At 38.6% G+C, this 20,171-nt stretch overlaps 1 protein-coding gene across 3 annotated transcripts; it reads left to right on the plus strand.

Annotated features, from left to right (window-relative positions):
* Positions 1–777: 777 nt before the first annotated feature.
* On the plus strand, positions 778–20,163 carry grm2b (glutamate receptor, metabotropic 2b). 3 transcript variants are annotated; one of them, XM_079598529.1, is made up of 6 exons: positions 778–1,233; positions 6,270–6,847; positions 14,535–15,372; positions 15,848–16,911; positions 18,843–19,023; positions 19,100–20,163. In XM_079598529.1, exons 2-6 carry the CDS (start codon positions 6,380–6,382, stop codon positions 19,171–19,173), a joined length of 2,625 nt encoding a protein of 874 aa, XP_079454655.1. In that variant the 5' UTR covers positions 778–1,233; positions 6,270–6,379; the 3' UTR covers positions 19,174–20,163. The 3 variants fall into 3 exon arrangements, with proteins under 3 accessions (XP_079454655.1, XP_079454654.1, XP_079454656.1); XM_079598528.1 differs by having other exon boundaries at positions 816–1,431; positions 19,100–20,132; XM_079598530.1 differs by lacking the exons at positions 778–1,233; positions 18,843–19,023; positions 19,100–20,163 and adding exons at positions 1,294–1,431; positions 17,634–17,817.
* The last annotated feature ends 8 nt before the right edge of the window (positions 20,164–20,171 follow it).

The raw sequence follows: 20,171 nt of genomic DNA on the forward strand, positions 1-20,171 counted from the left end.
GAGAGCGTTCTCTGCATTGTTACATCCAATTATAAATGGCCTCTGTGCTTGCGTCATTAAATATGCACGCACCTTGAAAATTCGCGTTGTTTGGGTTCAGCTTCTGAGGGGAAACAGTTGCGATGTCGAAGCGACGATAAACTTTCTTCTGTGGTTTTTCTGATATTTTTTAAATCTCTTTTGTAGTGTTAGAGACGAATTTTGGTTGCGACATTTGCTGCGTGCTAGCAGACAACCAATCATAACTGCCGCAGTTCTTGCCTCATTAAATATTCATGCACGTGAGCCAGAATCTGTCATGCGCTTTTTAGTTTTAACTTCGGAGGCGAAATATGTTTCGATAAAATGTGTTTTACTTCTATTTATTTTATATATATATATTGTTGTATTATACTACAGAAGACTGGAAACAACTGTCAGGATTTACATGATTACATTCATAAGTTATAGGCTTATATTTATAGGCTCGCGTTCTCGTTGGGAGTGTTGTAGCCTACTTGTTTTAAAGAGTTGTAGACTATTACAGAATGAATGTAGGCTATACTAAACGTCAAATGGCTACCGTGTGAAATTCCGCTATCTGTCTGCCAAGTGAACACGGTGAACACAAGATAGATAACGTTTACCCATTATTAAAATGGATCTTAGTTAAACGATTTTTAAGCAAGAAAAGCACTTTTGTGACTCCACCTATGTTCACACACACATAGAGAGAGAGAGAGAGAGAGAGAGAGAGAGAGAGAGAGAGAGAGAGAGAGAGAGAGAGAGAGAGAGAGAGAGAGAGAGGTAGCCTAGACGGAGGGGGCGCAGGGGTTGGTGTTTCACCCGAACCTCACGAATGCATGAAGCTCGAACCCTGAACACCAACATCCATTATTTTAAATTAAAAGATCAAATCGTAGGGGGACCAAACATTTGTTATTGAGGCGCCACGTAATATATCTATGCAATAGCCTATTGTTCAATAAAATTCCTCTCAAGTTTCAGTAAAAGACGTTTGGAAAATCGTGACCGAACCATGGATCCGTGGAGATTTAGTTTGAGTTTATTAAACCTCTCACGATGGCAGGTGTGTGGACTGAATTCTTGCGCTCTCACAAAACCCTGAGACTGAGGAGAAAGCACCGAACTGACCATTAAGTGGACTTAGCTGGTCTGAAGAAGGTGTTTGTGGTGCACGTTGCTTTTAATGAGAAGGCATTCATCATTCCGAGTGAATTACGCTGTGCACAGGTAAGATCTTCCTCCTCCTCATCATCACCTTCTGCGCTTCATCAGGTCTTTGTTTCAGCACCGAGGACAGATCCAAACACATCACACACCTGCACCTGTGGGAACATCATCAATGGAAGCTGATTTCTCACCAATTCCAAAGCTTCTTGAAACAAGTTGCACAAGGTGTTGAATTTCTGCCAGATCAATTCTTCGCTGGTAAGCAAGCATGCATTTTATTTACGCGCAACATTTGCATGCATTTGCGCACACTTTGGTCAATTTTAAAATCATTTGCATGATGGAAATATCAGACTGGCCGTGAATACCACCACATATGAAGTATTTATTATAGGGAACAATTAATTACATGCAGCAATAATGAGAGAGCATGTCAAAGTGCCGGAGAATTGCCTTATCGCGCGCGTGCACGGATGCTTTGGTATTTCTTGAGCACAAACCTGTCGTGTGATCGAAGACAAACAGGACAGGCTTGCGTTTGAATGTCATTGAGATGTTGCTCCTTTGTTGACTATAAGTGCACTTGATATTTGAACACAAAAGAAATGTGATTGACAAACTGACGCGCTCAACTCTCTAATCAACTTTACCTCTGACAGAAACGCATTACAAAGAAATGTATGGATCAGTACACAGTACCACTCAATGGAAACATTATGCTTTATGCAAACTGTAATATAATACAAAAAATATTTTAGGTTTGCAACTGATTGCTTTTCTTCTTTTGTCATATTTTGGCTTCGGTATATAATATTGCATATTTAGTAGAGAAATAATTTTCTCATTTAAAAATGTCAACAAAAAAAAATAGTAAGACGTCAACCTATTTCAAATTTGTTCAAGAATTATATAAAATGTGTTCTGTAACCCAGACTACGTATTTGTGGTTAATATTTCAGACAGATGTTGCCCAGAAACGTTTTCAGGCTTTTCAGACTTGTTGAAGCATTTCATAATTGTGCTTATGTGCATTAATTATGTCAAGCAAACATTCAAACAGTTTAAAGTCAGTGAAGCCAAAACATTATAATTATCATACCACCTTAAAAAACAAACAATGCAATTGCAATGACTCAGTTTTATGAATTCTCTGATTTGGGTTTTGTTGACGCCAGATCAAGCCATAACAAATAAATATATTCATAATTGGTGTCACTGGCCGCACATCACGCTTGGCCATATGAATAGCATAATCATACCTTGGAGCACCTTTCAGATTTCACAATCTGGCCATTAACATAACATTCCTGTTGAGGAGGAAACTTCTTGCAAAACTTAACACCCTTGTTCTGTTCATCCGCTGACACTTTGGATCTGAATAGTGTAAAGCATCCATAGCAACCCATCGAGCAACGCTGATTGGACGTGCTGTGATAAACATCTCATAGTTAATTTGCTCCATGTCTGTGAATGCTTTCGTCCTTGGCAACCTTACGGAGCCATTCAACTGGTCTGGCTGTGCTCCAGAAATTATCAATGAAACCAAAGTGTGTCTTATAAAAAATAAATAGGAATTATATTTAAGGGCCTTGTGTGGGAACAATAATATTGTAGAAATGTAATATGATTTCTACTGATATATGTCAGGTATTAAATAATTTATACTTTATACTTATCAGCAGTCAAGATGATGGTGAGGCCAGACTGGTAAAATCCCATCTGGTCTCTCAGTATACACACAAATTCTGCCAAAACAAGAGGATCAAGGGAACTAATTCTCCCACAAGTCCTGAATTCAAGCATTCATACGCATATACATCCACACACATACATTCTCACAGCATGTATATTCACCGTGGCTTCCCTTGGCTACTTGGGAGTTTTATCTATAGAATTGAATGGCCAAAATAACCTGGGGTTAGAGACGGGATCCATGTGGTCCGCTCTTCAATCAGATTACACTGGGAAAAAATGCAATGAAATTCAGCCCATTAATCATAATTATCACGCCCCAACCTGATGGAAAAGGTTTATTCGCCCATCAGATGTGAGCATTATTTAATTCATTTGATTACGTGTCATGAAGAAAACTGTAGGTCCTCATAAAGATTTATATACTGATGTGATCCTTAATTTGATTATATTAAACTAGCTTGATATCATCGTCACATCTGAGTATTCAGATTTGTTGGACTGTAGACCTGGATATCGAGATATATGTATATAGTTTTTTCTCTCACTACGATATCTTGATTGCTTGTCATTTTGCTCATGCTTTCTTTCCATTGCGATTTATCGTGCACTGATTGCCCCTGGTTCAACCTTGGCTGAAGAGTCTTATTCAACAGCACAATAATGATCCTCGTCTCAATAACTCTTCAGTGAACAGTCTTCCCCTGAGTGTCAAAGCTGCTGTTGACATTAACATCTAAAAAATACTCTGACATTTGTGAATGTTTATTATTCAAGTTAGACTACTGTTGTTTTACTAATGCACTAATGTCCAGACCTCAGTTTATCACCATGGACTGGTCCATTACCCTGACTCTTTTCTCTTGTCCGGCGAACAGAGGGTGCCTGTTGCTTCCATCTGTTGCAGAGAAGAGGAAAAAGCCATGATTCGTTTTTAATGTCATTTAAATGTTTTTGTAGTTTTGGTCAACTGCTCCTGCTGCTGTTGGTGAAATTTAGAAACCCTAGACCTATCTATAACCCTTCATGTTTAGTTTGGGTACTGAGAGACGCCAGTACTCTTTTTATAGTCGAGGTATCAAATTGATAACTTAGGACTTTTCAAGAAACTTTGCAATGCCATCAGTTAACCCTGTCACCAAATTTATTCATTGCAAGGAAGAAGAAAAAAGATTAAACATAATTTCTCTTCGAATATATTTGTCATTCAATATCTACAAACCAACATTTGGTCCCAAACCAGCGCTACTGAATCACAGCTTAATGAAGGCTACATTTCTAGCCTTGTTATGATTCTGGCATAGTATCTTTGCTAGCATATTTATTTGTAGTTTAATTTGTTATTTTTGTCTTCATAGAAATTAACAAAATCACACAAATCAGGGTTTAATGTAGATAAACAACGGACCTCACTGAAAATGAATAGAAAATAAAACGGTATATAATAGTTATATTATATAATAGTTTGCCTGACATCCTGAGATTGACAACAATTTTTTTTTGAAGGTTAAGCATCTCTTTTCATTGACTATTTGTTTAAAATCTATTTGTAATAAAAAAAGTTACTTTTTAATTTTTTTAAAAGCATTTCAAGCCCTATGATCAGTGCAACAATAAATATGACCCTTGTGTCAATCAAAGGCATGTTGTTTTAGAAAATAGAAGATAACATCTAGAGAGATACTTTTTAGAGATACATTAAAGATACAAATTTTTCTGATCTACCTCATATTGTTTGACCAATTGTATTTTTTTTCTGGACACACTTGAAAAAATTGAGGTCAGGATTTTTCCCGACGTTACAAAGAATTAACTTTACTTCCTAAAATCTCTCAATTTAATACACCTATGATAACAGATCTCATATTAATTAGAATATATGTATATATCTTTATCACACCGCCTTGCCACCCCAACCCACCCACTTTTTCTTGTTTCCATGGTAACAGAAGTTAAGGAACAGAAACCTAATAAACAAGATGTTGCCTCATTACGCCAGCAGGGAGGGGAAACACCATGAATATACATGATTTATCATAAATTCAATCTCATATGGTGTTTTTGAAAAGTTAGAGGTGAAGCTGCCTTGTGTCCAGAGGCTCATGAACATCTCCCTCGCATTCAAATAACCATATTCATCAGCATATCTAAGACAATAAAACATATATACTGTATTGTTTATAACTGATTTGCAATGCAACCAATACTTTAAAGCTTGCAATTAGAAGAGGGTAAACTTACTAGTGACTCAAAAAATTTCAAAAATCACAATCAGAGAAATTGGAAAAAAGAAAAAAAAAACTTTTCAGAGAGACATATGTTAGACTTTATAATTCGATGCTGACTAAGACAAGCATCAGTATTACTTTTGCTCATAATTGTTCAAAACCATTAACCCTAAGAATTAAAATTTGGCCTGTAACTGATCCTGAACCATTTGTGGACGGAAATGACACTTCAAATTGTGTCGCTTGTTAAAGAGAGATGTGCTTGCTACTCTTCAAAGCAATCTGACTTATTTATTTTTTACCTGTCGAATGATGAAACATTAAAAAAAAAAAAAATCCCATAAATATACATGGAATGATGAACCTGAGTCATATCAAGACCTCTGGCCTCATTTTTAAAATGTTTGCATAGAAACCGTCCTACATTTGATCTTACGATTTCTCAAATGTGCGTACATGTGATTCGAAAACGTGCGTACGCCTCTCTTCCAGATGTGAAATCTATAAATTGCAAATGATCTTGAAATCAATGAAAGACAAGAGACAGTATAGGTAATGCCAAACATCAACAAAACAAACAAAACAGGAGAACTAGCCCAAAGCAGTGTAGAAAAGCCTTTTACAAACATCTGAAAAATGTGCAATGTAAGAAAAACACAATCTTTGCAACTGTGTAGTAGACACGTAATGGAGATATCCTGGCATCTCTGAATAGAGATGAAAGCTCTATCAGTCTGTGTGATATATAGTTGCGAAAGACTTTCCTATCAGCTGAAATTATTTATCGTTTCATCTTTTCATCCTCTTCCCTCAGGTTGTAATTTTTCATAACCTAAAAGATGATATCCATCACCTTTGACACTTTGAGAAAATTACGTAGTCACTGGGAGTTATTGATGTGTCTGAATTAATGAAGCTAGAAAACAGAGCCTCACCTCTGAAACGTTGAGTTCAATCAGGATGAATAACTATCTAGACATGCCCGCCTCCTCATTGCAACCACAAAACCTTATGAAAATTCAATTTCTTATGTAATATGTGACACTGTGCATTATATGCTTCTGTTATCAGATGTGTTAATCATGTAAAAACAACGTTTTCCATTTTCAGTGTTGTTTATTTTGCATTATAAGTTGGAAAGTCAACAAGTCAATGATATTCATATCTATTTTTCAGGTGCTGAGGAGATATCGAGATGTGTCAACAATCATCGACAGACTTAGTAAATATCTCAGCCAAGTAAACCACACAGTTTTAAGGGTTCTTCACCTCTCATAAACCCTGACATGGCTCGGGTTACGCACATCTTCCTGTTCCTGTTAATTCCTCTGGCCCAAACCAGCCCTAGATACACCCCACCCCTGGCCGGATCAAAGCGGGAGATCATCATGGATGGAGACCTGGTGATCGGAGGGCTGTTCCCTGTGCACGAGAAGGGCGAAGGGATGGAGGATTGCGGTAAGATAAACGAAGAGCGCGGGATCCAGAGGCTGGAGGCCATGTTGCTGGCGCTGGACGAAATTAACCAGGACAGCCGAATCCTCCCCGGCTTGAGGCTGGGAGCCCATATACTGGACACCTGCTCTAAAGACACGTATGCGCTAGAGCAGTCGCTGGAGTTCGTGAGGGCGTCTCTCACAAAAGTGCATCAGCCGGGCTTCATCTGTCCAGATGGGTCGAATCCTGTGCCGGATGAATTGCCTCTGGCCATTTCTGGAGTGATTGGAGGATCATATAGTGATGTTTCTATACAGGTAAGGTAGAACGTGCATCAATCTTAACACTATGCAACCCACATTGGAACATCTTTCTTAAAAAAGAAATCTAGATTACAAGATCAGTCAGTTTTGACTCTTGGACAATAGACCTGACAGGCCACCTTGGACCAGCAAAAAAAAAAAAAAAAAAACTTGACCACCTTTATAATCCGTTCAGGTCCTTTTTGACCTGGAAAAGATACATTACAAATTGAATAAATGCATAGTTTGTAGTATGTGAGCCAAACTTTGCAAATGAGCCAAGATTATCATTATTCAGTTCAGTTTTTTAAGAGATATAGCCTGATTTTTAATGCATTATAGTCGTAATTTAGTATCATTGATATACTGATATATTTTTTGTCAATATTTTTTAATTAGATTCTATTTTTATATTTTAAATTTACTTATAGTATTATTATTATTTTTTTAATGTCTGTATACTTTTTATTAAACTTTAGTTTTTCATTTTAATATATTAGGGTTTGGTTATTTTAGTACGTCAACTTAAAATAAATGAAAATAAGAAATGTTGCCAACTAGCCTAAATCAAATGTTTATTATATGTTATATTATATCATATGTTTTTATATATTTATATTTTATACATAGAAAATGTTTTTTATGGTTTTAATATTAGCTAACAAAAATAAAACGGGAGGGTTTAGCTCTTAAGAACGTTAGGTAAATCGCATGAAACCCATCAAGAACATTTCCAGTAAATTTCACCCTAAAAACTAATAAGAAATTATATTTTGCAAAAAGAACTGAAACATGTTTTTAGGACCATTGTATGTTCATGACAATTAAGCACATTCAAATTGTATCGCAAAAAAAAGCAAAAACAATGATATTATTTAAATTACTTGCTCATGAATATGAATTAGATGATGTAATAATCCCTCAATAATTAAAAGGCAAGTAGACATAACAATGGTAGATTACTCCTTGTGCATGTGTTCAATCCACTACCAAAGTAAACAAAGGCTTCTGATTGGTCTTAAAATCTCGTTTTATGCAACCGGCTGCAATTTTATTTTTGCACAGTGGCACGACTCTTACAAAAATAATTTGAGTTCACTGAACTTTGAAAAGTGGTTGCCAAGCCCCTGCAAAGACATTTTGTTCAGTTTGTTGTCCGTATAATCTCAGACTATCATTAATATAGTTTCTCAACTTTCCAAATGTTTATTTGCATTCTCACACATAGATAGGGTTATGAAAAACGATCAGAAAGTGTTATCATAGCAGTAAGCATAACATACCGAGGAAGTACTTCTGACCACGTCTCTTTTTGTTACATTACACTCAACTCCTCCCTATCGAACCCAAGCAACATATACATCCGCCCATATCTCTGTCAGCACAATAGCTTCCTCCGTACAGACTGACCTCCTCCTGAGCGAAGCGCCCGGAGACTGTGAATCTACAGCTTGTTAATTACGGTTCTCTGCCTTTAGGCTGTGATTAGCATGAGACAACTGAGCGCTAATTGCCCTACGCTCGTTTTATATGGTTGGAATCGTGGCTTAATTGTTACATCAGCTGTGCTGGAATTTACATTGCTAACCACGGTACACACATTGGAGACAGATGGTCCTGATCTAAGCTCAACTTCAGCACTAGGTAGATGGATGCCAAATGTTGGGTCCATTTAAATTTTATTTTACCTGATAAAAGAGTTCAACATAATATGAGAACATATTGAACGTTCAGAACTTAAACGTTACGTTGCCGATAGTATGAGTAAATTAACAATGTTTACTCGTTCTCCGTATTACCTGGACTAAGAAATTCACATTTATTTGTCAGCAAAATTCAGCCTGATGACGCAGGGCTTTCGTGAAAACTACAGATTATACTTCCGCATTTTTGTTTCCCCAATCCCCACCCACACGGACAGTCGGATCGACTGAGGGTTATTAACAGAACAGTTATTGTAAGGCTAGGTTTATCACTGACATTTGTATCGTTCTACTCTTTAAACAGCATTAAAGTAAAAATGGAACATTATGGCAACAGCTTTATTATCTGTATGCAATAGCGTTTTTGTTGGGCGGATCTGACAGAACAGCAGTTTCTAATCTATGTTGGTAGATTAGCACCTGTAGAATTTTCTTTTGTTGAAAGCCCAGATAAAAGTAAAAAGCTACGATTTTGTTTGGATCCATGTCCGAGACAGTTTGACTTCACTAACGCATTTCTTTGCACACACACACACACACACACACACACACACACACACACACACACACACACACACACACACACACACACACACACACACACACACACACACACACACACACACACACACACACACACACACACACACACACACACACACACACACACACACACACAGTTTTTATCAGTTTATATATATTTAGAGAATATATTTTTTTTTTGAATAAAGTCGAAATATTACTTTCTCGAAATTTTTCGACTTTATACTCGAAATATTTCGACTTTATTCTCGAAATATTTCGACTTTATTCTCAAAATATTCTGACTTTATTCTCGTAATTCGAGGTTTTTTTTTTTTTGTTGCAGTTCAGGGCTTCCAGAATTGATTAAACTAAAACTGAAATAAAAATTGTTAAAAAAAATTACAAGTGCAACATAAGTTAAACAAATTTTTTTTTTTTTTTTTTTGCTGCCAGTTGAAAACCACAAAATCATGATATTTCTGTAGTCCAAACCCTTCAATAGTAACTGCGCTTCCAGTGCATGAGCAATCATATGGCATTTCATAGAAACGTGAAAAAAAATCCATGTTAATATTGACACAAATTGATCTATTCATCAGTCAACAAATATATAACAAAATATTTTAACTGTGCTTTATAATGTACCAAGAAACTGATGCATTTATGTACACAATATATTGTGCAGAGAAATACAGAAACATTTCAGTTTTGTGGGAAGGATGTCACAGCCAGCGACAGCAATTGAATGTCTCAGAGGAGCTCTTCCAACTGTGCTGGCCAACAAGGCCATGACAAGCCTGCCAAAGCCCATGCCACCTGTCCAGCGCTGGGGTGAAAGAGCTTCGAGGGGTCTTCAGGCAGCCTGGAGCTCGTTCAGCCCAGTGGTAAATGAGAGCCGCTCTTGGCAGGGAACCCAAAGAAGCATGACACGACTGAACATGAATATAAAGGAGATAACACACAGGGTAGCACATGTCCTCGCTGGTTTTCTCACACCTGTTTTTCACCCATTGCCATCTGGATTGTGAGACGGAATCAGGGCTGACATATTACCATTCATCAGTTGATGGTACAAAGCTTTATGTGTGTGTGTGGGTAACGGTGGCGGGAGGAAGAGCTATATCGAGTGCTGGAGTGGGTGGTGGCGATGAGATTGGCAGACTATCCCGCTAATTTCGTGAGTGACAGGTCCCTAGAGAGGGAATAAACAAAATCGTCATGGTTTAACAACTCACAACGCACATCATTCTTGATAGCTTAATTATCTCATGGTTAAATTCATATTCATACTGCACATCATTACAAGCAAATATCATGGAAAATATGGCTTGTATTTTCTTTCATTCTTTAGATATTAAAATAAATATATAATAAATTAATTAATCACCTTCATGCCATTTCAAATTCATTTGATTTTCTTTTGTCTATGACACAGCTCCAAAGCATTTGTAGTGATGAGAGAAACGAAGCTTTTCTAAAACTCTGAAATTGGCAAAATGCAATGGAAACTCTCAAGCATGCTTTAATGAGTTTGTAACACCTGCTTTTAAAACACTTTTGATTCTGCGTTAAGAATTAATGGACCAGAGACTTCCTCCAATGAGCCATGAGTATTAAATGTACTGTACACCTCAAATCAACATACAGTCAGCAAACACATACACAGACGTTCGGTTGCGAAGAAAACACCAAATACTTTGGATATTTAGGGTAGCATTACCAAGAGCTCAGTCTTTGGAGTTGTAGGAGTGAGATTAGACAATGATGGTGAAGCCTGCAAACGAGTCTCCAAGTGGCTGTTGGTATCGTTGATTAATTATAGCTCATTAAATGAACAATATGGAAAGAGTGCTGTTGGCATATGACTTTAGAATGACATGTAAAATATTACATGAGTCAAAAGGGCAACATTTATGGTGCTTTGGCATCCTTTTTGAAGCCGGAAAGACCGGAAAGATACAGTCCCCATCATTGTTAATAAATGGTGAGAAAATCAGGTTAAAAACAATCATGAAGTGGAGTAAATCATTTTTACTAGTTAACTTACTAGTAAATCTGAATCAAATGTTTTCATGTCAGATTGCACTCATTAAAAAGGCAGTTTGTTGAGATTTTGTATATGCGAGACATTTCGAGAGTTATTGAGGAATGCGTTTGATAATGCCAACCAATCAATAGCCACTATGCTCCTTTCATCGCCAGCACATTTCCTCTCCTTCACAAGGTGACGGAATATATTATCATGTTTCTCTAGCACAAAATGTGGGTGTGTTAGCACACAATTATAAATAATTATGACATGCATAAAAAAATGTGACAAAATATCCTCAGGTGCTGTGTGGAAGTAATAGCAAGTATTGTCTGACTGTTTCATGCTTGCAAGTCTCTTAAGGCGAAGAAGTTGTTTGCCAGGAGTCACTGTTCGTTAGTGTTTCTGTGTGTAATAACGGAGTGTGTGTGTGTGTCTCAAGGTCACTCATATGGAGATCTCCACTGTGGTCTGAGACACTGAAAATGTTAATAGGTTGTAACTGCATGTGGTGTTCTTGGGATGCCAAAACAACAGACAAATAACACTCATAATGAATGCCATATAAATGCCAAGTCATTTGCATTTCCCACGTAATTAAAGAGAATTAGAACTAAATTATAATTAGCACTCCAATATTTCAAACCACTATACCTTGTTTGTTTGTTTGTCATGTTTAGTCATTTGCAATTCTCTAGCTCTTACCAGAGAGTGAAGACACCGCTTGGCTCTGTAGCGCTTGGTGAAGAAGCGTCCTGGGAAAAAACAGATGGTGTTGTTATGTTAGGAGGCTGGGAAAGCTTGAGAAGGGTTTTTTGCTGTCACAGAGCATCACTTGACCCTGTTTAGCCTTTCATTTGGGTGTGCAGCGCACATTCAGGACAGGGTCAGACACTTATTCATTCTTTCACAAGCCTCTCTAACTGCTAGAACAGATGAAGCTTTGTTTTTGACCAGCCTTTGAAAAGCGTTTTTAAATAAGATGAGAACTGCACAAAGATTGGATTATCATCTGTTTCATGTTAAAACGAAGAATTACAAGTCAGGAACAACTAAATTATGGATTGAATTTGCTGATGAAATTGTGAGAGTTATTTGCCTCTGGAAAACTTGCAACTACAATGCTGTGTACTTTTTTTTTTGCCAAGGGGATGCTGTTACTAAGATGTTTAGTTGCCAAGACATTACTATATAATTGCTAGGGTGTTCAGAGTGGTTGCTAATGTGTTGCTAGGTCAGTGGTTCTCAGCTTTTTTTTTTTTTTTTTTAAATGTACTGATTTCCTTGATCTTTCCAGTTCTAGAAATTCCTTTATACATCCAGGTTTTCTATGGCACTGCACCCTGTATCTTAAAATAGATAGTTGCTGATGGTGCAAGCTTTTTTGTCTTATTTAAAATAATTTTAGGTCATATACGGCCCCCTGGTTGAGAACCAGTGTTCTAGATGGTTGCTGGGTTGTTTTGGGTCATGCTCAGATGTTGCTTACTGGCTCAAGCAGAAAGAAGCTCATCTCTATATGATACACTGGCCTCTAGATATGTCTTAGGATCCTTTCTTCAATGACAAATTTGATTGTAGCCTGACTGAAATTGCACTTTCAGGTGCACTTTCAGTGGCAATGACAATGTCACGTATTGCTGCTTTTTAGAGCCTCACAGGAACTTTAACTTTATGCTATTATGATTTGCAGCAAAAAACCTCCTCTTAGAATGGGAAATGCAGCGAGGTCTATATCTCCATGATCCGCTGTCTGGGTAGGGCAACAGTACTCACACTAGAGTCCGCTCAGGTGGTCCCTGTCAAATGCTTCAGCGGCATTCTGGCAGTTTTTGTTTTCTGAAAAAATTTAATGTGTTGATACGCAACTGGAATATCAACATCTGCTCGAGCTTCTAAAGCCGAGAAGCAGTGGCCAGTGACACTCAAGAGGTGTTGATGACCACGTTCGATTTCCAGCGGCCCACACATATTAACAACACAGCTCATTTAAATCCTGATTTTTCTTCTAGTGGGGGGGGGGGGGGGGGGGGGTAAAATGCCAGGGGGGGGGGGAAACAGCACTAATTCAATGCAAGTATAATTTAAGTATTTTAATTCCACTTTTTACAGATTTTTTCACTTTTGATTACGATTTAGCCTGACAATTGTCAAATTTAGCAGAGGTGAGATCCCCAACTAGCGTTCTTCCTCTGTGGAGGATTGCACTTGTCTAACTGAATCCGATTTTCTCAATTTCACCTCTTTGCAGACTGTCTGCTCTCCCTCAGGCTTGAATAAACTGAGCTATGTAAGTGTGCTTGTCAGAAACTGACATGTAAGTTCACCACCCATCAGCTCTAATGTCTGTCAGCCGAGAGCTGAGCCCAACAGCTACAACCAAATCATTTTAATTTTCATTTTGAGTGATTATTTAAATCATGCTATCCATCTTATTGGCCCAAAAGAGTCAGGCTTGTATGTCCTGTCGTCCTCTTGTGATAATAGCTAGTTCATTAACAATACAATAAGAAGTAAAGATTTTATGGTCTGTGACTTTCAACTACATTTTTTCAATATTCTCAAGTAACAAAAATAGCACATTTTCTCTTACCTCTGTCAACACTCTTAGTCTAAATGAAAAATATCTCTCAAATCAGATTTTGAAGGTGTCATGGCCTGAGGAAAACTTACACCATATCTAACATTATCATTTTGCCGGCTAGCACAGTTATCTTACGTGATCAGAATTAGGTCTGTCTGAGTCCCATGAAACTATGTCCTGAAATGATAGGCTCAGATGAGGGAGATAGGAAACCAGGACAGAGGTAAAAGCTGTATCTTTCTCCCTCCCACATTCGAAAGAATGTTATGGGACATCTTGCGCTTACCAAGTTTGCAAAGAGCATCTGTGGGTCACTGACTCATTGGGAAACTGGGGTTTTTAATTTATGGTAGATACTGAACAGCAAAAAACAAACATTTTCAGTGACATAAAGGGCACTTTGCGCTATGTTTTTTTAGTGGAAAAACCTGCATCTTATTCCATAACTGCCCACAGTCCCTCTTAACCTGATGAATGCACTGAAATAGCATTGCGCCATATTAACATTTATTTTAAACAGGCGACTTTCATTCTTTTCAGAGCAAAAATGCATTCTATGTAAATTAGGCTCATTATAGATTACCCCATATTCAGGAAACCCAGTGCTATTTGTCTGAGGCAATAACCATTGTGCTACTGCCACCCACAGAAAGCTGGCAGTAAACAGAAATTAAAAAAAGATTAACATTTCAACAATTTACATGATTAATGGATGTTAAAATAATGTAGATAATGTTCCTAATTCATTTAATAAAACAGCTACTTAATCTAAATTTGCTACGTCTTGTGGAAATCTTAGGTATATGCAAAGTGTGGTGAAATGGTTGCATACAATTATAATTATTTTTCTTTTAATTGCAGGTGGCAAACCTTCTTAGACTCTTCCAGATCCCACAGATAAGTTATGCTTCCACTAGTGCCAAGCTCAGCGACAAATCCCGTTATGATTATTTCGCCCGAACTGTCCCACCAGACTTCTATCAGGCTAAAGCCATAGCTGATATCATACGGTACTTCAACTGGACCTACGTTTCCACTGTAGCTTCAGAGGGTGACTACGGTGAGACGGGTATCGATGCGTTTCAACAAGAAGCCAGAGTACGCCAAATTTGCATCGCAACTTCAGTGAAAGTCAGCCGCTCAGTGAACAGAGGGAATTATGAAAATGTTATTCGTTCACTTCAGCAAAAAGCCAATGCCAAAGTGGTGATTCTCTTCACCAGAAGTGAAGATGCAAGGGAACTGCTCTCTGCCGCAGCCAGGATGAACGCTACCTTCATTTGGGTGGCCAGCGACGGCTGGGGAGCGCAGGAGAGCGTAGTCCATGGCAGCGAGAAGGCCGCTAACGGGGCTTTCACCATTGAGCTTGCCTCATACTCTATTAGAGAGTTTGAAGACTACTTCACCAAGCTAACACCGGAATTGAACACACGGAACCCATGGTTTAGGGAATTCTGGGAGCATAGGTTTGGCTGTCGTCTACATGAACATGGCTGCGCCAGTAATAGCCTGAGGAATGGGTCGTTTAAGCCAGAATCAAAGATCATGTTTGTGGTGAATGCAGTCTATGCCATGGCCTATGCCCTGCACAACATGCGGCAAGCTGTGTGCCCCAATACCACAAAGGTGTGCGACGCCATGAAGCCAGGCAATGGAAAGAGGTTCTACCGGGAGTTTATTCTCAAGACTAAGTTTGATGGTGAGTAGCGACCAGTTGAGATCTTTCAAGTTCTATTTCATTTAGTCCTATTTTTAGCAATAGAACATTTCCTCCCAATCTATGAAGCAGCTCTTCAGTTATCTACCTAAAATTTGATCTAACCAATAAGTCTTGATGCACCGAAACTTAATTTAACTTGCCACACATCCTTTATCAAATTATCAGAGAGCTCCCAACTGATCTCCAAGAGAATGCAATCTCAGACAGGATAATCAGTTTGACAGACCATGGACTATATACTGATTTATTGGATGTGGTTTCAACAGATTAAATCTTTCAGGTTAAATGTTGAGAAATAAATTTGAGAGATTAGCTAACATTACATCACTAAGATTAGTTTCTGAATTGAGATGAATTGCATATTACATTTAAAATGAATTAATGTTGCATGTAGTCTATGGCTTCAGGATTCAGACTTTAATAAAGGTACTGTAATGTTGTTAAACCTTTTCAGCCCCTTTTAGGCCTGCTGACACTGAGAACGTGGTGCGGTTCACCTCATTAGGTGACTGCCTGGGTCGCTACAACATCTTCCACTATCACAAAGAGGAAAACAAGTTTTTCTACCGGAAGGTAGGCTACTGGGCACAGAGCTTAGTGCTCAATACCAGTCTGGTGCCTTGGGCAGGTGGTGCAATTCCTACATCTCAGTGCAGTGACCCATGCCAACCCAATGAAGCTAAAAGCATGCAACCTGGGGACGTGTGTTGTTGGATTTGCATCCCATGCCAACCCCACCAATACCTCCTAGATGAATTTACCTGTGTGGACTGTGGATTTGGAGAATGGCCCCTTGCTAACCTCACAGGGTGCTATGAGCTTCCGGAGGAGTACATTCACTGGTCGGACGCATGGGCAGTAGGACCCGTCACCATTGCCTGTCTGGGGATGCTGTGTACGCTTGCTGTGGCTGTGGTTTTCTTACGGAACAATGACACTCCGGTGGTGAAAGCTAGCGGTCGAGAACTTTCATACATCCTGCTATTTGGTGTACTCCTTTGCTATGCCATGACCTTCATTTACATTGCCAAACCTTCAGCATTCGTGTGCACCCTGCGACGTCTTGGCCTTGGCTCCTCCTTTGCGGTTTGCTACTCGGCTTTGCTGACGAAGACGAACAGGATTGCTCGGATCTTTGGTGGGGCAAGAGACAGTGCCCAACGTCCACGCTTCATCAGCCCTGCCTCTCAGGTAGCAATCTGTGCCATACTGATCTCTGCCCAGCTGTTGGTCGCTCTTGTCTGGTTGCTGGTAGAGGCACCGGGTGTGAGGAAAGAGGTGGGTCCAGATCGAAGAGATGTGGTGACTCTGAAATGCAACAGCCTGGACTCAAGCATGCTGGTGTCCCTCACCTACAACTGCATCCTCATTATCCTCTGCACCTTCTATGCCTTCAAGACCAGGAAATGTCCAGAGAACTTCAATGAGGCCAAGTTCATCGGCTTCACCATGTACACCACCTGCATCATCTGGCTGGCCTTTCAGCCCATCTTCTACGTCACTGCCAGTGACTACAGAGTAAGTAGAATACATAGTTAGAAACAAGTTTGAAGGTACATGCCAGTCTATTATAGTGATATCTTCTACTTCAGTTGTTCCCAACCGTGGTTCTGGAGTACTCCCAAGAATAAACTTTTTGGATGTCTCCCTTATCTAATGCACCCAGGTTTTGGAGTCTCTATTTATGAACTGATGAAGTTAAATCATGTGTTGATTAGGGTAGGGGTGTCCAGTCCTGCTCCTTAGTTCAAAATTGCCCCAACACCCCCGCCTGGAAGTTTCTAGTAATCCCGGAGAGCTTGATAAGGTGATTCAGATGTGTTTAAATACAGTAGGAGCGAAACGCTGCATGACAGTGTGTTAGAGATACTCCATGACTAGGGTTGGGAACCACTGATTTATTTCTCATAGACATGCTCCTAAAAGGCATATAAAGACAAAAAAAAGCATTGATCAATGTACACATGAAACATCCTGTTTATGTGCAGTTCCTAGCCAGAACAAGCTGCAAAATGAACCAGAATGTATGCCAATAGTGGCTATGCAAGATTTCTTTTATTCTTATGCTAAAGAGGAGATACTTCATGAACCTCCATACATGGACCCAACCAGATATCTGCTGAAATGTAACAAAATCAAAACATGAAAAGTCACAATACATTTGAGTTTTTTAGATTATGCAGTGAATACCCTATTACCATACGGCAAAACATCCTTGAGAATTTGCTCTTTTTTTCCAGAAGATAGAAGCAGTCGAAAGATATGCTAAAAACTCACAACTCAAGACTCACTTCAGTCTTGAGGTTTTCTGCAAGTCATGACACCAAACAGGAGATTACTTGGCTGGCCTCTGGCTCTCATAACCAGACAAACTCAGTGTGCCAGCTCAAACATACAGTGATGTGAATGTCTAGTCGATATAGTAGCACTATCTGAGGGATGAGGGCTGCCTGTCGCATGTTATCAGGAGACTCTCATCGCTGCTGGGAAAGAGATGTCAGAGCTCTGTTAGCTTCATTGTAGACACGGTCATCAAGAATGCCCCCTGGCTGAGAGTGGCAATCCCTGCACTGCAACAGCAAATCGTTTTACAACACAAACACACTATATCCACAGAGAATTATACCAGTTATTATATATACCAGACATTTAAATAATTTTGGTGCTGTCAATATCAGTGCTGGAGTGCTATGTAGTATCAGCCAGTTAACCTTTGGAGGAAGAAGAGAAGAGGCAATACCTAAAGATTAAGTGTCAGGGAAAAGATTTATTTCACCGCTATAATAGTTGTTTTTTTTAGTTTGGGAGGTTTTCAGTCTGAATAAACTAGAGGTCGTCAATCGTGCTCCTGGAGACCCAATGTCCTGTAAAGTTTATTTCCAACCTGCGTCAACACACCTGCCTGTGATTTTCAAGCGATCTTGAAGACTTTAGGTTTTTAACTTGATACAGCAACTGTTTTAACTTACATATAGCACCTTTAATCTGGTATTACCTCATGTTATTTGGACATGATGATAATACCATGATTTTGGACATGTCTCTCCATTGCATTCTTTGAAGTACCAATGTAAATACAATGGTACATGCATTTAATAATCACTTGGTACCATGGTAAATATCAAAGTGCTAGGGTATTATCTTATATCATCACTTTACAAAGCTACCAACACAGAACTGATTCAGGTAATGAACATAGTTCATTTAAAAAATGGTCCTATTTAACCAATAATTCGGAAATTATATTTTGTTTAAAGAAAATAAAGCCTATTTTTAGTCTTCATTTGTTCATGCAAAATATACAATATTATTTCCTTTTAATTTTGCTCTGAAATCTGACCACGGCTGGTTTTCATGACATTTATTGTGTATGGTACTCCAAACTGTTGTGAGCCAGGTTGAATGATACACTTATCTGAACATGTTAAACCCGGTTGATCCCTGTACAGGTGCAGACCACTACCATGTGCATCTCCGTCAGTCTGAGCGGCTCTGTGGTGCTCGGCTGCCTCTTCGCCCCCAAGATCCACATCATCCTTTTCCAGCCGCAGAAGAATGTGACCACTCTGAGGGCCAAAGAAAACCGATTCTCCACGGCAGTCACCGCGCCGAGCTCCACCTACTCACAAGGTAACCGCACTCACTCCTAAAGCTTCAGCTAATGGTTATTGATCATTTCCTTTATTGCAATTATTTTTTTCTACAGCTTCAGCCTCAACTATAGTACCAACTGTGTGTAACGGGCGAGAAGTGGTGGACTCTACGACATCCTCGTTGTGAAGATGTATTTAAGCAAGATGGGGCCAATTTTATATCACATCATCAAAATCAGGAGTTGAATGCAATTTCGTAGACTTGTGCTCTTTATTTGATACTCTAATCAAATATTTGAAGTCAATCTCAGTTTATCTCATGATCTTATCCTGGACACCTATGCATCATTCTTGATGGTGTCCCAAATGATCCCGTGGTCACCTCTATCTTGACCAAGCATGTTTTTGTCTTTCAGTTACACAAAGCTATTCTTTATGATCAAGAGCTTGGAAAGGACAAGGACCATTGTAAATGTGATTATAAATCCATGTGCCAATGTACTAGTCTAGTCAATTTAAAGCCACTTGACACAGGAATGGAAGTTGTTTTGAAGAAACATGACGCTGCAACTAGACTTGGCCATATGTGCCCTTTATTTATGTACACTACAAAAGATGTTGACTAGTCTTAAAGTAATGTTAACAGTAGACTTTGATTTCTCAGTCTTTATAACTGTATTTCGTTGGACTTCAGCGATTCGTCGTTGGGGAAAGGCATGATAAACGAATGTTTCAGTCTCGTGATTACTACAACCACAGGACCTTGATCACCAATGAGACTTGCACAAAATATATTATGATTTTTTTTTATGTACCCCAGGGTATGTGATTTTAGATGCTGTGTTCTCAGTAAATGGGAGACTGTAACCAATTTCTCGTTTTAGTTTGGTGGTAAAATAGTCCAATTTCATTTGGAGATGAGTTTGTCTTTTTAGTGTTGTGGTATAAAGTCCTCATTGATTAGTTTAGGTGTCATTGCAAGATGGAAAAACTAACTATATTATGTATTTCCCTTTTTTGAACTTACATTAAATTCTTAGTTGTCAGTTTTGGGGAAAAAAGTAGGTAACAATACAGATGTTTTAATGTGAATTTTGGTGAACCAGTCAGTGTTATACTTGTAATATATGTAAATAAATTATTTTTAAAAAATAAATCACTAAAGTCTTCCTTTGGCTCACACCA

The sequence above is a fragment of the Phoxinus phoxinus genome, assembly GCF_949152265.1.
Source record: "Phoxinus phoxinus genome assembly, chromosome: 22".
Lineage (NCBI taxonomy): Eukaryota > Metazoa > Chordata > Actinopteri > Cypriniformes > Leuciscidae > Phoxinus > Phoxinus phoxinus.